Source organism: Cetorhinus maximus, chromosome 12 (assembly GCF_964194155.1).
Source record: "Cetorhinus maximus chromosome 12, sCetMax3.hap1.1, whole genome shotgun sequence".
Taxonomy (NCBI): Eukaryota; Metazoa; Chordata; class Chondrichthyes; order Lamniformes; family Cetorhinidae; genus Cetorhinus; species Cetorhinus maximus.
The window spans coordinates 108356545-108376364 of NC_135890.1; the positions used below are offsets into that span (position 1 = coordinate 108356545).

The window sequence follows — 19820 nt, forward strand, 5'->3', positions numbered from 1 at the left end:
TGAGTTATTCGGTCAGCCCACTCATGAGGTGTATAATTCTGTCCCGTGTATTTCGATATAAGTTATTCTCCTTGTAACGTATTATAACTTGTGTGCTTTCTATATCATGTTATTTGAGAAATGGACACAACTATATTGAATGAAAAATACTTGCAAAAAAGTGAAAAATTAGCCGGGTTCCTGGTTTAATTCAAAACCGGAGTTAGTGAGGTATTTTTTGTTATAGCTTCACTTTTTCCCATTAATTGGAGAATGTTGTTTGGCAAATTAGCAGTGTCTGGTTTCTGTGATTTCTTATGTTGTCCTTCCACAGGAGGATCACTATGCACTTTTAGTCAAAGCCTGGGAAACCAAAGTCTTTCCTACAATTCGCAGGCGATTCCGGAATGAAGCAGAAAGAAAGTCTGGATTAGATCAGATAAAGGGTGCACTGCAGCTTGGTAAGTTCCAAGTGATCTAGTGTGATGAATGAATAACCTTAGCAGATTGTTCAAGAGAAAAGTATTCTGTTGAATTGTTACATGCTCCTATTTTGAAGACACATCTCTGAACACATTGGGTTTCTGAAATGTTCCTTTTGTTTTTTAACTGTTCGCCATTCTTGTTTTCAAATCCCTCTGTGGCTTTGTCTGTAATCTCCTGCAGTCCCACAACCTTCTGAGATATCCGCCATCTTCAAATTCTGACCTCTTGATATCTCCAATTTTCACTCTACCATTGGTGACTGTGCCTTCAGCTTCCAAGGCCCTCAGCTCCCTTAAACTTCTCTGTCTCTCTTTACTCTTTTCAAGCTCTTTGATCAAGCTTTTGGCCATCTATCCCAGTATCTCCTTATGTGACTAGGTGTCACACTTTGCTTTACAGTGCTCCTTTGAAGGACCTTGGGACATTTGGTCATGTTAAAAATGCTATATAAATACAAGCTCTTGTCATAAGGAGTCCTAGGTTTAGATATTTTGTGTAAAAGTTGCCTTTTCCGTGACAGCCTGGTAGCTCTTCTCCATTGGCAATAATTGACTGTAACAGGAATGTCAGTTGCAGTTTGTGGGAGTGGTGTACAGGCCCCCTAATAATACCATCACGGTAGGACAGAATATAAAGGAAGAAATTATGAGAGTTTATCGGATAGGAACAGCGATAATCATGGATTTTAATCTACATATAGACTGGGGAAAATCAGATGGGCAAAGGTAGCCTAGATGAGTTCATAAAATGTTTTTGTGATAGTTTCTTACGACAGCACGTTCTGGAGACAACCAGAGAGCAGGCGAAACAAGATCTGGTATTGTGCAACGAGATAGGATTAATTAATGACCTCACAGTGAAGGAAGCCCCTAGGTAGCAGCGATCATAATATGATTGAACTTGACATTCAGTTTGAGGGAGAGAAAAGTGATTCTATGGCTAGTATTTTAAACTTAAATAAGGGTAATTATGAGTGTATGAAAGCAGAGCTAGCTGAAGTGAACTGACAAATTAGGTTATGGGATAGGTCAATAGAGATGCAGTAGCAGACATTTAAAGGGATATTTCAGAATGCGCAGAACGGATACATTTCAACAAGAACAAAAAATTCAAAGGGCAGGACCCACCATCCATGGTTAACTAAAAAGATTAAAGATAGTATCAAACTTAAAGAAAAAGCATATAATTGCACAAGGATGGGTGGCAGGTCAGAAGGTTGGACAGAATATTTTAAAAATCAAAGAATGACTAAAAAGCTAACGAGGGAAAAATTAGGGTATGAGAGAAAGCTAGCTAGAAATATTAAAACAGACAGGAAGCGTTCTATTGATATTTTAAAAAGAAAAGAGCTAACAAAGTGAGCGTTGGTCCTATAGAAAATGACTCTAGGGAATTAATACTGGAAAATAAGGAGATGGAAGATGAATGGAACAGGTATTTTGCATCGGTCTTCACGATAGAGGATAAAAGTAACATCCCAGAAATAGCTACAAATCATGAAGTGGAAAGGAGGGAGGATCTCGAGAAAATTACAATCGCCAGGGAAGTGGTTTTGGGCAAATTGTTGGAGCTGCAGGCTGACAAATCCCCGGGTCCTTATGGACTTCATCCTAGGGTCTTAAAAGAAGTTGCTAGTGAGATAGTTGATGCGTTGGTTTTAACTTTCCAAAATTCCCTAGATTTGGGGAAAGTTCTATTAGATTAGAAAATAGTGAATGTAACTCCTTTATTCAAAAAGGGAGGGAGACAGAATGCAGAAAACTACAGACCAGTTAGCTTACCATCTGGAATAGGGAAAATGTTAGAATCTATTATTAAAAGTGCTGTAACAGGACACTTCGATAAATTTAACATAATAAGGCAGAGTCAACATGGTTCTGTGAGAGGGAAATCAAGTTTAACCAACTTATTGGAGTTCTTTGAAGAAATAACATGCTATGGATAAAGGAGAACTGGTAGATGTACTGTACTTAGATTTCCAGAAGGTGCCACATCAAAGGTTATTGCGGAAAATAAAAGCTCATGGTGTAGGGGCTGACATATTGGCATGGATAGAAAATTAGCTAGCTAACAAGAAGCAGTGTAGGCATAAATGGGTCATTTTCTGGTTGGGAAGATGTAATGAGTGGAGTGCCACTGGGATCAGTGCTGAGGCCTCAACATTTTTACAAATTATATAAATGACTTGAGTGAAGGGACTGAAGGTATGATTGCTAAATTTGCTGATGACATAAAGATAGTTAGAAAAGTAAATTGTGAAGAGGACTTGAGGCTACAAAGGGTCAAGATAGGTCAGGTGAGTGGGCAAAGATCTGGCAAATGGGTTGTAATGTTGGGAAATTTGTGAAATTGGCCATTTTGACAAGAATTTTAAAAAAGCATATTATCCAAATGGTGAGAGATTGCAAAGCTCTGAATTGCAGAGGGATCTGGGTGTCTGAGTGCATGGATTGCAAGAGATAAGTATGCAGATACAGCAAGTAATTAGGAAAGCTAATAGAATATTATCGTTGATTGCAAGGGGAATTGAATAGAGAAGAAAGGAGGCTATGCTTCAGTTGTACAGGTCATTGGCGAGACCACATCTGGAGTACTGTGTACAGTATTGGTCTCCTTATTTAAGGAAGGATGTAAATGTGTTCAGAGAAGACTTACGAGATGAGTACCTGGAATGGGAGGATTGTCTTATGAGGAAAGATTGAGTTAGTTTCGAAGAGTAAGAGACGACTTGATTGAAACATGCAGGATCTTGACAATGTGGAGAGGATGTTTCCTCTTGTGGGAGAATCTAGAACTAGGGGTCACTGTTTAAAAATAAGGGGTCGTCATTTAAGACAGATAAGGAAAGTTTTTTCTCAGAGGGTCGTGAGTCTTTGGAACTCTTTTCCTCAAAGGCCGATGGAAGCAGAGTCTTTGAACATTTTTAAGGCAGAGCTAGATATATTCTTGATAAGCAAGGGGGTGAAAGGTTATCAGGGTAGGTGGAAATGTGAAATTGATGCTATAATGAGATCAACCATGACTTTGAATGGCAGAGCAGGCTCGAGGGGCCGAGTGTCCTACTCCTAATTCGTATGTTCATGTTGCTGAGCAACTGATTGCATGCACATCGACTACTCTCAGCTGCTTGTGATCAGCAGGTTTAAAAGTGCAAAATGTGCGAACAAGGAGCAATTGAGTATCGCCATTAAATGTATGGATCTATTAAAGAAAATATGAAATCTTATAGCCCTGTATTACACAACTCAGAAGTGCCTCAAATTAATTACTTTGGAGTGCAGTGGCCGTTTTTCACTCAGAAACCCACAAACAGTAGTATAATAAATACCCTAGTAATCTGTTGTTGGTAGAATAGGTAGAGGTAGCAACATTGATAAGGGCAACAGTTTGCAGTTCTAGTTGTTTAAGACACCTCGCATTACCACTAAAGGGTGCTAAGACAAAAATGAAACCATTTTATCTATAATGTGTTATTTGCCTTTGTCAAACCTTGAGTGAACTTTGTCCAAGTTTATTCTTGGAAATAGCACAACTTACGTGCAATCATTCTAGGACAAATGTAATGCCCATGGTAGGTATCTGAAGGAAAGACCAAGGTATTAATTTGAAGCCCAAGTTTCCTGTTGATTTTGTTTGAATATATATTTGATTATCAACTCAATTTGAGTTTGAGATGCATACTTTATTTAATTTTTGTCTTGGCCAGAATGCTGAGAGTATATCATTTTGTTTAAGTAGTCTGCCTGAAACCAGCAGTGAGAAATTAGCTAGAGAAACTTTGTCAGCAGCAAGCTGCCACAAAAGATTAAGTCAGGTTAATTTTCTTTCTTCCAAGAAGGAATAGTTAAGCTTGTAATTATAGTAAAGCTACAATGTGTTACTGAAACTGTTCATTTAACTGTTTACAGTTTAACCCATTGGCCATTTTATAGCATAAGCAATGATCCATTTTATTCTGCTACCTTTGATAGTTAGAAAGGATCATTTGATATAATCATTAAGTTGCAGTAAGGGTTTTTTGTTTGACCCTTAGGCTCGCTTCAAATTATCTAGGAACTAATTGGGTAAAAACTTCATCCAATTCACAGGGTGCCAGGGATTTGCCTACAGTAGTTGTCTGTGATGCCAAACCCAAAGAAAATATATCTGATGTGAAAATAAAAAGGTTTTAATAATACCAACACAAGGTATTCAACTTATTAAATTTTATGGCAAGTAGGGCAGTAGCAAACAGCGGAGGACTTAAAAACACAGTTAGAATGAGCTTATCTAGCTGCAGAGGTAAAAACAAAAATGTGCATCAACCAGAAGAGTTAAAGTTCAAAGAAGGGAAGAAACATGACAAATTCAAGACTGGTGAGAAGGAATGACAAGTATATCTTCATAATTACAAACATAGGGAAAAGCAAAATGAGATGACAAAGTACATGCATTTAGCAACTCCAATATCATTAATTTTCATGGCACTTTTTAAATAGCCATATCCTGTTTCCTGGGAAGCAAGGGGAACAGTGGGAGGATGAAAATTGTGCTACAGAGATTACCTTATCACTAAATCAGTGGATCAGTTTATCCTAAACAGCAATAGCTGCCAAAAGTCTTAAGTAAACCCAGCAAGTTCCATAGCAATCTTTGGCCTCTGCCAGGTGGTTGAATTGGTCCCTCTTGATAAATGGGGTTCAATGCTTGAAATTATCTTAAGTGAAAACCCTTTAAATATTTTCTTCAGCAAAAGCATGGAGTTGTGTGACTGCATTATGAAGGGACAGTTTATCAGATGTCCATTTAATCTAATTGCCAGAGGATTACACATACTAATTTTTTTCATTGTACTCACTTTGCAGAAATGCATTTCTGATATTGTTTCAGACTTGTTGCCAATTGTGATGACACAAATTCCATGATTACAATGTTAGACAGCATTGAATCTTGAAGTGTTTCACTTAGCATTTCCAAAACATGTTTTTAATACCTGAATGATCCACTGACCAATCTTAGTTTTGGAATGGTAAACATGCACAGTGAAAATCAAAGCTAAGATTTTTCCTCCACGCAAAGATTTTTTTAAATCCCTCCAACTATAATGAAGACATACAGACACTAATGTTATCCCTGCATTTGTAATTTTATGGTAGCATTTGTGATTTTAACGTTATACAATTGTTCAGGTACATCGGTTAAGTTACATTATAATTTTCAAATGAGTATTGTTGAAAAAAAAGAGACATTTTGTCGAAGCTTTTCATCTTTCACTCAGGACATTTCGCAAGAAATGCAAGGAAATCAAATTTATACAGTATGAGAAGAGAGTGCTGATTGGTTCACAAGTGGACTCTGGGTAGAGGCGTTGCATCAACTGGTGCATTATCCATGGCAACGCTTCTGCCAATCAGAGTACACTTGCAAACCAATCAGCACTCTCTTCTCTCACAGTATAAATTTCTTGTTTTCCCTTCCATTGTATTTTTGCGAATTGTCCTGATCAGTGCAAGACGAAAAATTTTGATAAAATGTCTCTCTTTTTTCCAGCAATACTCAAGTTCTGTACAACAAACAACAATCTTCAAATGGATAATTGGTTTTCAACAGGTATGGTGGATATTGCTCGTCAGACTGTCGAGTTCCTATATGAAGAGAATGGTGGCATACCTAGAGATCTCTACCTCCCAACCATTGAGGACATTAAAGATGAAGCCAATAAATTCACAACAGATAAAGTTCGCAAAGGTAATTATTTTTCCTTTAGCACTAAGTTTGATGGATTTATCATGTAGTTTGTAGCTCTGCATTTCTCCTGATCGCTTTGAAGTAGATGATTTGCTTTTGGAGTTAAGTTCTGTGCCCATTGCAGTCTGCCCATTTTACCTGCTACAAGGTTGCTTCCATGAAGCACTTTTATAAAAGAGAATTGCTTTCAAATAGCAAATACCCTTAGAGGAAATCTTGCAGCAATGCAATCAGAGACATCAAAGTCCTCCTCAATATATTTAAACGTAGTGTGCATTAGGGGTTCAGGTAAATAGCTTCCATCAGCAGTTGTTCGGCCCATACAGAAACGTTGAGCCTCTAGACCAACTGTGCTTTTTTTCATTGTTGGCCTATACAACAGAATTGAGCTGACATTGATTAACTTTGTTTAGAGGAGACCTGTGGGGTCCAGAGAATATTGCATTTAATGTGAGTACATTTTGGTGGGTGAGTACATTTGTTCTAGTACCAGTGTTAAATAATGATTTGTTTTGTCTGACTACAGGCCTAACTGTGGTGATCCGGTATCCAGATAGTAATAATCTCAACAGCAGCACTGGTGGCACTGCTTTACCGAAGTTTGCCATCCGAGGAATGATGAAAACATTTGGCTTGAATGGAGTTGTTCTTGATGTTGATACGGTAGGCTAAAAAACTTTTCAGCTGAGAACCTCAATCAATTGAATTTATTGTCCCTAAATGTATAAGATTTTCTAGGTTCTTAAATGGAGTGGCATGCTGAAACAGGGTGTTGCATCTTTGGGGCACAACAGAAACAGACGAAATTCTAACTGGGGTGCTCTGTCCAGAAACTGACATTATTGCCACTGAATTGACAGAAGGCATGGTTAGGCTCAGTGCCTTCCTAGGTGAGAAAATTATGTGATGCTGAAGAAAAGGTGAAAGTGAGAGTACAGGAGGCCTTGTTCCACAGAAGGTCAGAAAATGCAGCATGTCTGCAATCAGTCGTTTCTTCTTTGATATCCCAAGTGATGTCAATCTTCAGTGCCTAAAAGAAATGAAATGCTTTAGAAAACATTGTTTTAGTTGTGAATCAAAAGGCATGTTTAAAGTGAAGCTCAACAGAGGAATGCAAAAAATGGCTACGAATTGTTGTAATTAGCCATTACTTCCACTGGTATGTCTAAGAACTGGACCAGTAATATCTAGTGTTAGGAATTGAGCATGTCAAACAATTCTTCACAACAGAATTTGGAGTCATCTTTCCCGTTTTAGAAAATGATTAATGGTTTTATGCAACTCCAATATGGAACAGGAGAAAAGAACCCAACTATGTTTGGCTGTTTCTGTGTACCAAATGAATGTCAAACCTTTCCTTTGGAGTAGTGATGGGCTACTTTTGTACCTGTCTAGACCAGCTTATCAATTGCTTCAGATCCTCAAAATGGCCAGCTTACGGCACTGAAGAGAACAGGAAACCAAATCACATCCACTGACCAATGTCTCTTGCCTTTTTTTCATGCAATTATAAGCATGACAAATATCCTGGATTCTGGTTGTTTAATGTTCACCCATTTTCCTGTTTGCACTCTTGTTGCTATTTCATAAGGCATTACCACTACCTTTATGTAAAACACATTGCCCACTCATTTTGCCCCAATTTAGGCAAATGAATTGGTTCAGGTGGAGACGTACTTGCGAAGTGAAGGTGTGCTAGTTCGCTATTGGTACCCAATTGACATGCTGGAGCGCCCTCCCACAGGATACAGACGCACAGCTGCTTATGGGCTAGTCACCCTGGACAATACAAACATCCAGATCCACAGGCAAGTTATTTCAGAGTTAAGGGTCAATGTTTGAAACTAATTTGGAGTTTGAATAACTGAAACCAGTGTCACACTGTCCAAGATCAGAAGTTATTCCATACAATCAGGACCTGTAACCCATTGAATACCCCTTGAAACTCCAGTTAAGATGAGTTAGTGGTTTCATTAAAGAGGAAATTGCTTAGGTTAAATTCAAGGAATGCTGTGTATTTACCCAACATAAATTTAGTTTTTTGTACTTGTTTGGTTCCACCATGAATGCCAATCAATCTTAAAACATATCAAATAGGAGGAGGTTTATAGTTGCCCATAAACAGACAATAAAGCCTTTCTCCTATTGCTATCATTAATATTGGCTTCAATTTCATATGTAGCTCTTTCTTTTCTAGCACACTATTTTTAGGGTGACATTTTATCCAGTTTTTCAATGGTCAATTCAGTATTTTTAAATATAAAGTTGACAGTAAAAGTCTGTTTTTCAGTTACTGTATTAAGCACACAGTGAGCTATTTGCCCATGCAGACATTTCTTTAAATGCCCCGCACCTGTTCTGTTTTGGACTAGGAAAAGAGCCTTTGTTATTACCTCGCTGTCTCCCTTTCTCCTACAGTCAACAGGCTTTTAAAACTGAAACTTTCTACACATTTTTTAACTTGTATGCTGACTTTGGTACTTCACCTTAGTTGGCAATTTAAAAATACAAGCTGCGTTGCAAATGAATCAGTCTAGATGTTTGTTCCTTTAAAGTGGAGGAAGTCAGTGGTGATGTTGTAACACATGCTTTTTGTGTTTTAGCCAATTTTTACTCTTTCCCTCTGTTTCTCAATTTGTTGCAAGAGCACTTTCTAGGTCCTCCCACAAGTGTCCATTATGCATGTTCCTTGGCTGAGTACGTTAGACTTTTTCATCACAACTTTCCACGGCCAAGTCTGATTTCTGTCTTTTCTCACTGTTAACACACAAATCTTCCAGAGTAGCAGCCAAAAGGCAAGGGTGGGGGGCACCAACTGTGTATCCTTTTTTTATTTCCCCTTTTCTAATTTTCGGCTGCTCAAGTCAATTGATGCCCTGACTACTCAGCCAACACAACACGTTGAAAGTTGAACCTGGCACCTTTCTGGTCCGTATGGGTCAATTTGCTCTCTGCCAAAATTACTGAACATTGGGTCAAGTGAGCTTTAATACAAATAAGATCCATGGGAAAATATTCACAGGTAGATCATGAGAGTAAGTGCACTAGATTCCTTGTCCTTGACCCCATTGAGGAGCTCAGCATTGGTAGCAAAATGACCATTACCTGAAGTAGTGCTCAAAGCCTGATTGCTTTCAGTGTCAAAAGTAGAGTAACTCTTCCTTGTTTCCCTCACTGATGTTATCGGTCTTCACTGTCCAACATTTTTTAAAAAATTGTATGAGAACAAAAACCAAGTGCTAGGTTGAAAACTTTAGAAGTGCTCTTAGTAATAACCAGAGTCTTGTGTACATTCTGACACTTGAAATGTGAACATTATAAACTGGCACTGCCAAAGATAAATAAAATATTTAGGTTTTTCATGTGCTGTTTAAATGATTTTTTAGAGAGCAGTTGCTTCTAAAATGGCTCCATGTATACTTTTCATTGCCCTTACTCTCAAATGATTATCCAAAATAAACTAAATATTTTTTACCGAGCTTTCTGTTGATGAAAATTGCATCTTCAACGTTTAAAGTATGAGCTTGAGACTGTTCTTGACTTTCTGCCTTATTTGTCTCTCTTTGCCTTGCCCACCACTTCCACACACCCTGAAAAACAAATATAGGCACACATTCTTGTTGGTTCAATGAATACAGTGAGCAAAATGGGAGATGAGATGAAAAATGCTGAGGCCATGTGCCCAAATATAACATTTCCATTCTTTGGTCTGGTGTGAGTGTGACTTAAATTGGAAGGACAACACAGTGGCCATAGAAAACATTTCTCCCTAATCTCCAAACCACTCTCCCAACCCCCCACCAAATTATGTAGTTGATAATTGTAGAGAAGGGGGTACAATTTGTGCAATAATTAATTAGACTTAAGGCCTTAATCTCAATTGTTCCTTTTTTTCCCAATTTTCTTTGGTTATTTTCATCTTTTTGCTACTGATTACAGAGAGTTACTGCGTTGTGAGGCTTCTTTGGCCAGACTGTATTGCCGTATGGCATTGCTCAACATCTTCGCTCCCAAATCACCACACACTTTCACCCGACTGTTCCATATCCCTGCGGTACGTGACATCACGTTGGAGCACCTGCAATTATTGTCCAATCAGCTGCTGGCCCCACCACTATCAGGTTGGTAATAACAAACTGATATGAAGCTGAAAAATAAACTGCTTGCATATTTTCAAGCAATCTTGATCAACACAAACTCTTACAGGCAAGGGAGGAACATGAATTGGGGTTTCAATTAGTCATGGTTCCCAACTTTGTTGATGCAAATGTTATTTCAGTGGACTAAAGAGGCTTTACCAGTCAGAGAAACTCATTCCCATGCAATGCGCCACCTAACAGGTATCTCCCTTGCTATCCCAAATATGAGACTAGAAGTCTGAAAAGTTGAAGTCCATTACCAGGCCAGTGCATGTGCTTCTAGTGACTGCCTTACCAAGCAATCGACATCAGGCCATGAGCAGATTGCATGAGCTACTGGTGCCTGGTGTTGCGGCAAAAATAGACACAAAATAATATGTTGTCTCATTAACTGAAGTCCCATTCTCTTGTGCCTTCCCACATATTTGAGGTTCAGACTAGAAAACTGCAATGACAGAAATAATGGCAATTGCATCATTTATAATGATCACACTATCAAACAATTCAAACAGGAAATAAGCACATTCTTAACATTCAGCATGGAAAGGATTAAAAGCAAAGCAGCAGATGCAAACTGTTACATAGGAAACACTTCATTCAAAGAGCTAGAAAAGTATGAAACAAGGAATTTTTGCCTTCGAGATTTTAAATTGAGTCAGTTTCTTTTAAAAAAAAATCTATTTTCCCTATACCCTAGTTTTTGAGCTCCCCAAGCACCATTCCACAGCTGGAAGAGCCTAGTAAATTTGTGCTCTCTGGAGTTCCTTATTAAACAACTGCTAGGAGGCAAATAGCAGCAGTAGCTAACATGCCGACAGATTCTCGTCTGTGTGTGCATGGTTCTCTTTCCTCCATCCATTCACTCTTGATGTGTTTCACCCCAGCACAACTGGGACCAATATCCTCGCAGGAATATTTACTAGTACTGTGGGTGAGGGTTTAAACTAGATTGGTAGGGGGATGGGAACCTGAGTGGGCAGACATAAGAGAGGGAAGCAAAAATAGAAATGAAAGGACAGTAAAGTAAAAAGCAGAAGTGGAAGGCAGAGGAAACGGGCTAGCAGCAAATAGGGCCATAGTACAAAAAAAGATGTGTAAAAAGACACTTCTGTGTTTGCCATATTGCAGCAAGTTGGGAAGGGAACAAACTTGCATTCAACTCCTGATTGTTTAAAAAAAAATTGTTTGCAAATTTTGTTTCTGATGGGCAGATTCTGGCTAATAACACATCAAGAATGAATGGATGGAGGAAAGAGAACCACACACGCAGATGAGAATCTGTAGGCAAGTTAGCTACTGCCAAGTTTCTCTGACTGGTAAAGCCCCTTTAGTCCACTTAAATAACATTTGCATCAACAAAGCTGGGAACCATGAATAATTGAGTCAACAATTCATGTTCCTCCCTTGCCTGCAAGGGCCTGTGTTGATTAAGCTCTGTAGGGTTTGGGGTGTAAATGAGTGGGTGCTACATCAGTGAAGAAAATTAGTCTAAGTGCCATGTGATTAAAATAAGGCGCTGTGTCTGAAAAAGGGAGGTCAGTGAAATAATTTGAGAAATTTGTTGTGTATCTTTCCCTACAGATGGAACAATCAGCTCCAATTCAATTCTTTTGGCTCAGTCCCTCCAACACTGTAACCAGGGACAGAACTGCTCTCCCACTGACCTCTTCTACCAGGGCAACTCCAATTCCATCAGGGAATGGCTTACAGTTGCTATAACACGAGCTTTACACCAAGGTGAAGATAGTTTGTTGGATTTAACAAAACAGATCTGCTCTTTCCTACAGGTAGGATTCCTTCAATTTCAATTTAACAAACCAAAAATATTTTTTTTTTAATGAAACTAAATTTATAGCCATTATCCAAATGGAATACCTTGTTCTGTCATTGGCCACTTGCTTTAAAGATAATACCACCTAGGTTAAAAAGATACATCTGGAAATGGACAGATAGTGCAGATTATTATGGGTTTTAAAAGCCTAGAGATTGCAGGAGAAACTAAAAAGGTGGAAGAATTTCCACAATTTTGAAATATTGGGAACGAATGAGTGTAATATGAACTGATACATGGAATCACAGTTTCAAGACAGTGCAGTACCTCAAAGTTCACGCAACAATATGCAGGTAGTCTCTTTCAGTGGTAGGCTTTGCTTGGAAGGTGGGGAATTTGGAAGATATCCAAACCAGATGAATGTGTTAGAAATAATAGATGTTTGATGTTGAGTTTTATGCTTAACTACTCTGACTTCCCAGGATAGAATGCTGGGAATATATAACAAATGAGTCAGCATCTGAGATAAGAGGATGTGACTTTGTTCAAAACCTGATTTCTGCATGCTCCTAGCAACAGAAAATCGATGGATTCTATGCTCAGGCATTTACCACACAAGGGATGAGATGAATGGCTTCTTTCTGTGCTATAACTATTCTATAATTCAATGAATCAACAGGTGAAGTTGGCAGAGGAGCAAGAATAATTACCAACCATTTATCGTAACTGGAGAATAGGGTAGGGGCTATAAATACAGGATATTGGCCATATTTGGCTGCAAACTTCTGAGATGAGAAGAAAGCAGAATAAACATCTGTGCCACAAAAATTTATATCCAGTTGGGCACACCACATAGAGTCCCAATCACTCTGGGTTTGGAAAATCAGAGGAAACATTATCTCTAGCTACTCCAACACGCCAAATTCTAGCAGAAGAAGCAACAATGTAAATTGACTGGCTACTCTTAACCAGTGTGTAGGTTGGCTGAGGGACACTTTGAGAAGGAAAGCTTAAGTGAATAAAATATCCCCTCCAAAGATATAAAATATTTGGAAGAATGCAGAATTAAAATGGAAATGGAGTTGGAATTTCAGCCGTACTTGACTTCAAGGCAATGTGTTCCAGTGTTAATTTGAGTTGTCAGGCTCCACACTAATTGGTAGCCACTCACTTGCTTCTGAAAGGAAGGTTGATCAAACATTTAACTATTGTGACTAGCAACAACTCTCGTTTCTGGCCAGGTGCTTATGCAATCCCAGAGGTATTACCACTTGAAGAACTTCATTTTTTTTTGTAAGTCTTCAGAATATTTTAATAATCCTACTTTTCAGCAGCCAAATTGTGAATATAGAACGTTCTGAAACTGAGAACAGTATGTGTGAAGCAGGAGGCTTGTGTCCTTGTGAAGAATAGATATTTAGAATCCCCCATCTTTCAGCCTCCTTTTTTTTATTCTTTCACGGATTGTGGGCATCATGGGCTAGACCAGCATTTATTGCCCATCCCTAATTGCTCTTGAGAAGGTGGTGGTGAGCTGCCTTCTTGAACCGCTGCAGTCCATGTGGTGTAGGTACACCCACAGTGCTGTTAGGGAGGGAGTTCCAGGATTTTGACCCAGCAGCAGTGTAGGAACAGTGATATAATTCCAAGTCAGGATGATATGTGGCTTGGAAGGGAACTTGCAGGTGGTGGTGTTCCCATCCACTCTGCTGCCCTTGTCCTCCTAGGCGGTAGAGGTCATGGGTATGGTAGATGCTGTCAAAGGAGCCTTGGTGAGTTGCTGAAGTGCATCTTGTAGATGGTACACACTGCTGCCACTGTGCATCAGAGGTGGAGGGAGTGGATGTTGAAGATGGTGGATGGGGTGCCAGTCAAGTAAGCTGCTTTGTCATGGATAGTGTCAAGCTTCTTGAGTGTTGTTGAAGCAGAAAGTGGAGAGTATTCCATCACACTCCTGACTTGTGCCTTGTAGATGGTGTATAGGCTTTTGGGGAGTTATTCTCTGAAGAATTCCCAGCTTCTGAGCTACTCTTGTAGCCCATGTATTTATGTGGCTGGCCTAGTTCAGTTTCTGGTCAATGGTAACCCCCCCCAAGATGATGTTGGTGGGGGATTCAGCGATAATAATGCCATTGAATGTCATGGGGAGGTGGTTGGATTCTCTGTTGTTGGAGATGATCATTGACTGGCACTTCTGTGACACGACTGTTCCTTGCCACTTATCAACCCAAACTTGAGTGTTGCACAGGTCTTGATGCATATGGGCACAGACTGCTTCAGTTTCTGAGGAGTCGTGAATGGTGCTGAACATTGTGCAATCATCAGTGAACATCCCCACTTCTGACCTTGAGATGGAGGGAAGGTCATTGATGAAGCAGCTGAAGATGACTGGGCCTACGACACTACTCTGAAGAACTCCTGCAGTGATGTCTTGGGACAGAGATGATTGATCTCTAACAACCACAGCCATCCTCCTTTATTCTAATTTTGAATCCAACCAGCGGAGGATTTTCCCCTGATTCTCATTGCCTCCAGTTTTGCTAGGCCTCCTTGATGCCAAACTCAGTCGAATGCCGCCCTGATGTCGAAGACAGTCAGTCTCACCTTCCTTCTGGAGTTCAGCTGTTTTGTCCATATTGGAACCAAGGCTGTAATGAGGTTAGGAGCTAAGTGTCCCTGGCGGAACCCAAACTGAGAATCATTGAGCAGGCTGTTGCTGAGTAAGTGCTGCTTGATAGCAGTGCCAATAACCCCTCCCACCATTTTGGTGATGATCAAGAGTAGACTAATGGGGCAGTGATTGATTGGGTTGGATTTGTCCTGCTTTTTTGTAGACAGGACACAGCTAGGCAGTTTTCTGCTGGTTACATGCCAGTGTTGTAGCTGTACTGAAACAGCTTGGCTAAGAGTGCATATAGTTCTGGAGCACGACTTCAATACTATTGCTGGAATGTTGTCAGGGCCCATGGCCTTTGCAGTATCCAGTGCTTTCAGCCATTTCTTGATATTGTGTGGAGTGAATCAAATTGGCTGAAGGCTTGGATCTGTGATGCTGGGGGCTTCAGGAGGAGACTCAGATGGATCATCCACTTGACATTTCTGGCTGAAGATTGTTGCAAATGCTTCAGCCTTATCTTTTGCATTGATGTGCTGGCTGATGGGGATATTTGTGAAGCCACCTCCTCCTGTTGGTTGTTTAATTGTCCACCACCCTTCATGACTGGCTATGACCATACTGCAGAGCTTAGATCTGATCTGTTGGTTGTGGGATCAGTTAGCCCTGTCTATTGCATGCTGTTTTCGCTGTTTGGCATGCAAGTAGCCCTGTGTTGTAGCTTTACCAGGTTGACCCCTCATTTTTTGGTATGCTTGGTGCTGCTCCTGGCATGCCCTCCCACACTCTTCATTGAACCAGGCTTGACCCCCTGGCTTGATGGTAATGGTAGAGTGGGGGATATGCTGGGCCATGTGGTTACAGATTGTGGTTGTATACAGTTCTGTTGCTGCTGATGGCCCACAGTGCCTCATGGATGCCCAGTTTTGAGTTACAAAATCTGTTTGAAATCTTTCTCACTTAATACGTTGGTAGTGGCACAAAACAGGATGCATCTGCGACAGATAGATTGGTGAGGATGAGGTCAAGCATGTTTTTCCCTCTTGTTGGTTCCCTCACCACCTGCAGACACAGTCTAGCAGTGATGTCCTTTAGGACTCGGCCGGCTCGGTCTGTAGTGGTGCTACCGAGCCACTGTTGGCGATGGACATTGAAGTCCCCCACCCAAAGTACATTCTTTGCCCTTGCTGCCCTCAGTGCTTCCTCCAAGTGGTGGTCAGCATGGAGGAGCACTGATTCATCAGCTGAGAGTGGTGGGGTGGTGGTGGTAATCAGCAGATTTCCTAGCCCATGTTTGACCAGATGCCATTGGGTTTAGAGTAAATGTTGAGAAGTTTATGCTGTACATCTAGTTGTTGCAGGACAAGGAAATGTGCAATCACTTCCAAAGCCTTCATGGTGCTATGCAACCAACCACACTTGATGTGGGGAAATTTGTAGAGATGCTGACTGTTCCTTATTTTTCTTTCTCCATCCCTTTAGAGAAACACTTAGCCTCTAAGGTGCCTTTTTCTGCCTTGATGGTCACAGCTGAGGTCAGGAACTGACCTTGTGAGCTTCAGGTTCTGGTAAAGCACTTGGGGCTGCAGCATGCTTAGCCAATCAGTTTACAAAGTTTCGCTGTATTAAAATCAGGAGCAGTTTTTTAAAAAAAAGTAAATATATTGCAAAAACATCAGCCAAATATTGTCCATCTCAACTCTACCCAAGCTGGTTCAAATATTGATATCCTGCCAGAAGGCTAGCATTATATAATAAACTGAGTTTCTAATGTTTTAGGTGAGTGACCTTTCATTCGGACTGGAAAAAGTTATAAATGTAACAGGTTTAAGAAAGCACAGAGGCAGAAAAAATGGAGAAGAGCAGGAAAGAGCAAAAGGTCTTTGATAGGGTGGAAAGCAGGAATGATTAAATGACAAAAGGAAAGATGGTGTAAGGCAAAGGGGATAGTAATATGACATGTAAAGAATCATAAGATGTGTCTCAGGGAGCTACAAACAGCAACAACCAAATCAGTACACCGGCACTGTTGTCCGAAAAAATGGATGTCTATTTCCAGGGGCTGCCTTTTTAATGGCATTATGCAAGGAAAGCCCAGTTGGATTTCAGAGTATAAGCGTGATTGAAATATACTGAATGAAATTAACAACACGTTAAGCTTCATTAGAACAGTGTAGAAGGCTGAGGACAGAGACCTATTCATCTCGCTTGCTCAAGCTGTGACACTGGAATTCCCTTTCTCAGTTTAGTGTGTTTTCTGTAAATAACTATTTTTATGGATTTAAGAGTTGTGTAAATTCTGTAATTTTTATATTTATATCTGTTATTTCTGTATTTTAGAGTTGATGTGTTTATTTTGTCGTCTGGTGTTGCTGTGATTTGTGGTTTAAAAAATTTTTTAAATTATGCTTTCCCAAAATCCCAGTGACAGCACTGCCTTTTTCGTGACTGATCGAATTGACATTTATGCTGTTGCATTGCAGCATTCACCAGAACAGTTTCCATCTGAAGAGTTCCCAGTAACAGAATCTAAAGTGAGCATGGATGTACATTTTCCAGGGGCTGCCTTTGTAATGGTGTCATGCAAGGAAAGCCCCGCAGGATTTCGGAAAGAGTAAGTATGATTGAAAAATACTAAATGAAATGACTATTTAGAGGAGGTTTCAGTGTTTCAACTTGTACGTTTGAACCCTCAATCTTATGGCCTCTTGACATTTCCTGCAATTGTTTTATTTTAATTACCTAGCAAGTTATGCAACAGAAACAAAAACAGAATTACCTGGAAAAACTCAGCAGGTCTGGCAGCATCGGTGGAGAAGAAATCAGTTAACGTTTCGAGTCCTCATGACCCTTCGGCAGAACTTCTGCCAAAGGGTCATGAGGACTCGAAACGTTAACTGATTTCTTCTCCACCGATGCTGCCAGACCTGCTGAGTTTTTCCAGGTAATTCTGTTTTTGTTTTGGATTTCCAGCATCCTCAGTAGCTTTTAGCTTTTTGTTTTTATCTAAGTTATGCAACAGATTTGGTTCTGTCTTCACAAAGGAGGACACAAATAACATACCAGAAATGTTGGGGAACACAGGGTTTAGTGAGAGGGAGGAACTGAAAGAAATCAGTATTAGTAGGGAAATGGCGTTGGGGAAATTGATGGGATTGAAGGCCGATAAATCCCCAGGGCCTGATAATCTACATCCCAGAGTACCTAAGGAAGTGGCCCTAGAAATAGTGGATGCATTGGTGGTCATCTTCCGAGACTCAATAGACTCTGGAATAGTTCCTACAGATTGGAGGGTAGCTAATGTAACCCCACTATTTAAAAAGAGAGGTAGAGAGAAAACAGGGAATTATAGACCAGTCAGCCTGACGTCAGTAGTGGGGAAAATTCTAGAGTCCATTATGCCACACGATATAAACATGTTCTTCAATTTCTGGAGTTGCAATCCAATCCAGCCCTGATTTAGGTGACAGCCATTTAGTCTAGGTTGTCAAATCTTTATGTAAGTATAAACATTTACTTGTCTGCTAGAGAATGACTACAGTGTTACATATACTCCAAAGAAGCTGCACTTAAATATAGAAAATAGGAGCAGGAGTCGGCCATTCGGCCCTTTTGAGCCTGCTCCGCCATTCATTATGATCATGGCTGATCATCTAACTCAATAGCCTGCTCCTGCTTTCTCCCCATATCTTTTGGTTCCTTTCGCCCCAAGAGCTATATCTAACTCCTTCCTGAAAACATACAATGTTTTGGCCTCAACTACTTTCTGTGATAGCGAATTCCACAGGCTCACCACTCTCTGGCAGCCGTAGTCATTTTTGAAGAGACCTTCACCAATCTCTGACCTTAATTTGAACTTGATTTTGTCAGTGATTATTCTAGTTGTTGCTTTATCTCACCATCATTTAGGTTATTGTCAACATTTTTCTGTTGCCAAGCAAAAAAAAAAATTATCCTTTAATTGCCAGCAATTTCTGAAAGACTTGATCTCTCTTACATTTATGTAAAAAGGGACCAGTCTACCTGATCCAAGCAAGCCAGTGATTATCCCATAATTACAACAACTCTTTATGGTTGTGGCTAGAGATCTCTAAATTTGGCTGCAAGGAACAGAAAATTGCCTTCATTTTAAAGGAATGGGAAAATTCACCAGTATTTGACCTACTGACTACAGTGTTCACTAGTGAAAGTAAGAGCTGGAGAATTATGCTATTGGTGAGCATGAATCTCAACTTCACTGAAGGTTTGCTGGCTATGGAACTTTATATAGAGGGCATCTATTTGAAGTATGAGGGCAGTACTACTAGGAAAACTTAGTGAATGTTCCTAAAATTACAATTATAAACTATTCTAATCCTTTTATCTGCTTTTATTGCTTAGTTCCTCTCTCTACAAGGCTCCATGGGTTAGAGTGCTGGTATATGGACTGGGTCACAAAGTGCGGAGAAATGGACAACTTAACCTTACAGAAACTGTCTGTTACCCGAAAGATGCATCACCAACCAATACTGGCTTGACTCCACCTCCCACCACAAACCAGTACCCTTCTGTTGTCATCCCTACTGACAAGCTGCATGTCAAACTAGGTATGTCTAAGGTTAGAATAGCCCTGCAAACATGATTTCCAATACATATAAAATAATTGAATGAAGCATTAAGTTTTTTTTTAAATATGCATATACTGGGCTGGATTTTGCGGTCAATGGTGCTTCTCTCTGACCTCAAAGAAAGTTGCCCATAAAGATCTAGGGATTGCTGTGGCATGGATGTCCCTCTTCTGGCGCCAATTTGAATCCAACACCAAGTCAAGGTATCCAGCAGCAGTAATGTCATCAAGCAGGTTAAGCAACCAACCACATTGAAGTATTCTCACAAACAGCAAGCCAGGAAGGAAAATCTGCTGAATCCCTTCACTTTTCACTTTAAATTTTTGCATATAATGAAATAAATCATTGGGACTCAGACATGGGATTAAGATAGAAGAGAAAATGCCATAAACTTTTTTTTAATGAAATCTCTGTTCGCAATAGCAAAATGCAACATTCAACAAATATAAAATAGCTCATTTGAGTTCAGTGCGGTTGTTTAACATTAAAACCCCAGT

The 19820-nt window shown here is 39.9% G+C and overlaps 1 protein-coding gene across 1 annotated transcript in view; it reads left to right on the forward strand.

Moving 5' to 3' along the window:
• Positions 1-19820, forward strand: part of hectd4 (HECT domain E3 ubiquitin protein ligase 4) — a 287263-nt gene that overhangs the window by 216194 nt on the left and 51249 nt on the right. The window contains exons 52-59 of the mRNA XM_078554314.1: positions 314-440; positions 6055-6192; positions 6719-6855; positions 7840-8004; positions 10136-10313; positions 11913-12118; positions 17200-17330; positions 19097-19302. Of these exons, the coding sequence (XP_078410440.1) occupies positions 314-440; positions 6055-6192; positions 6719-6855; positions 7840-8004; positions 10136-10313; positions 11913-12118; positions 17200-17330; positions 19097-19302 (1288 nt within the window). The remainder of the gene's footprint in view (positions 1-313; positions 441-6054; positions 6193-6718; positions 6856-7839; positions 8005-10135; positions 10314-11912; positions 12119-17199; positions 17331-19096; positions 19303-19820) is intronic.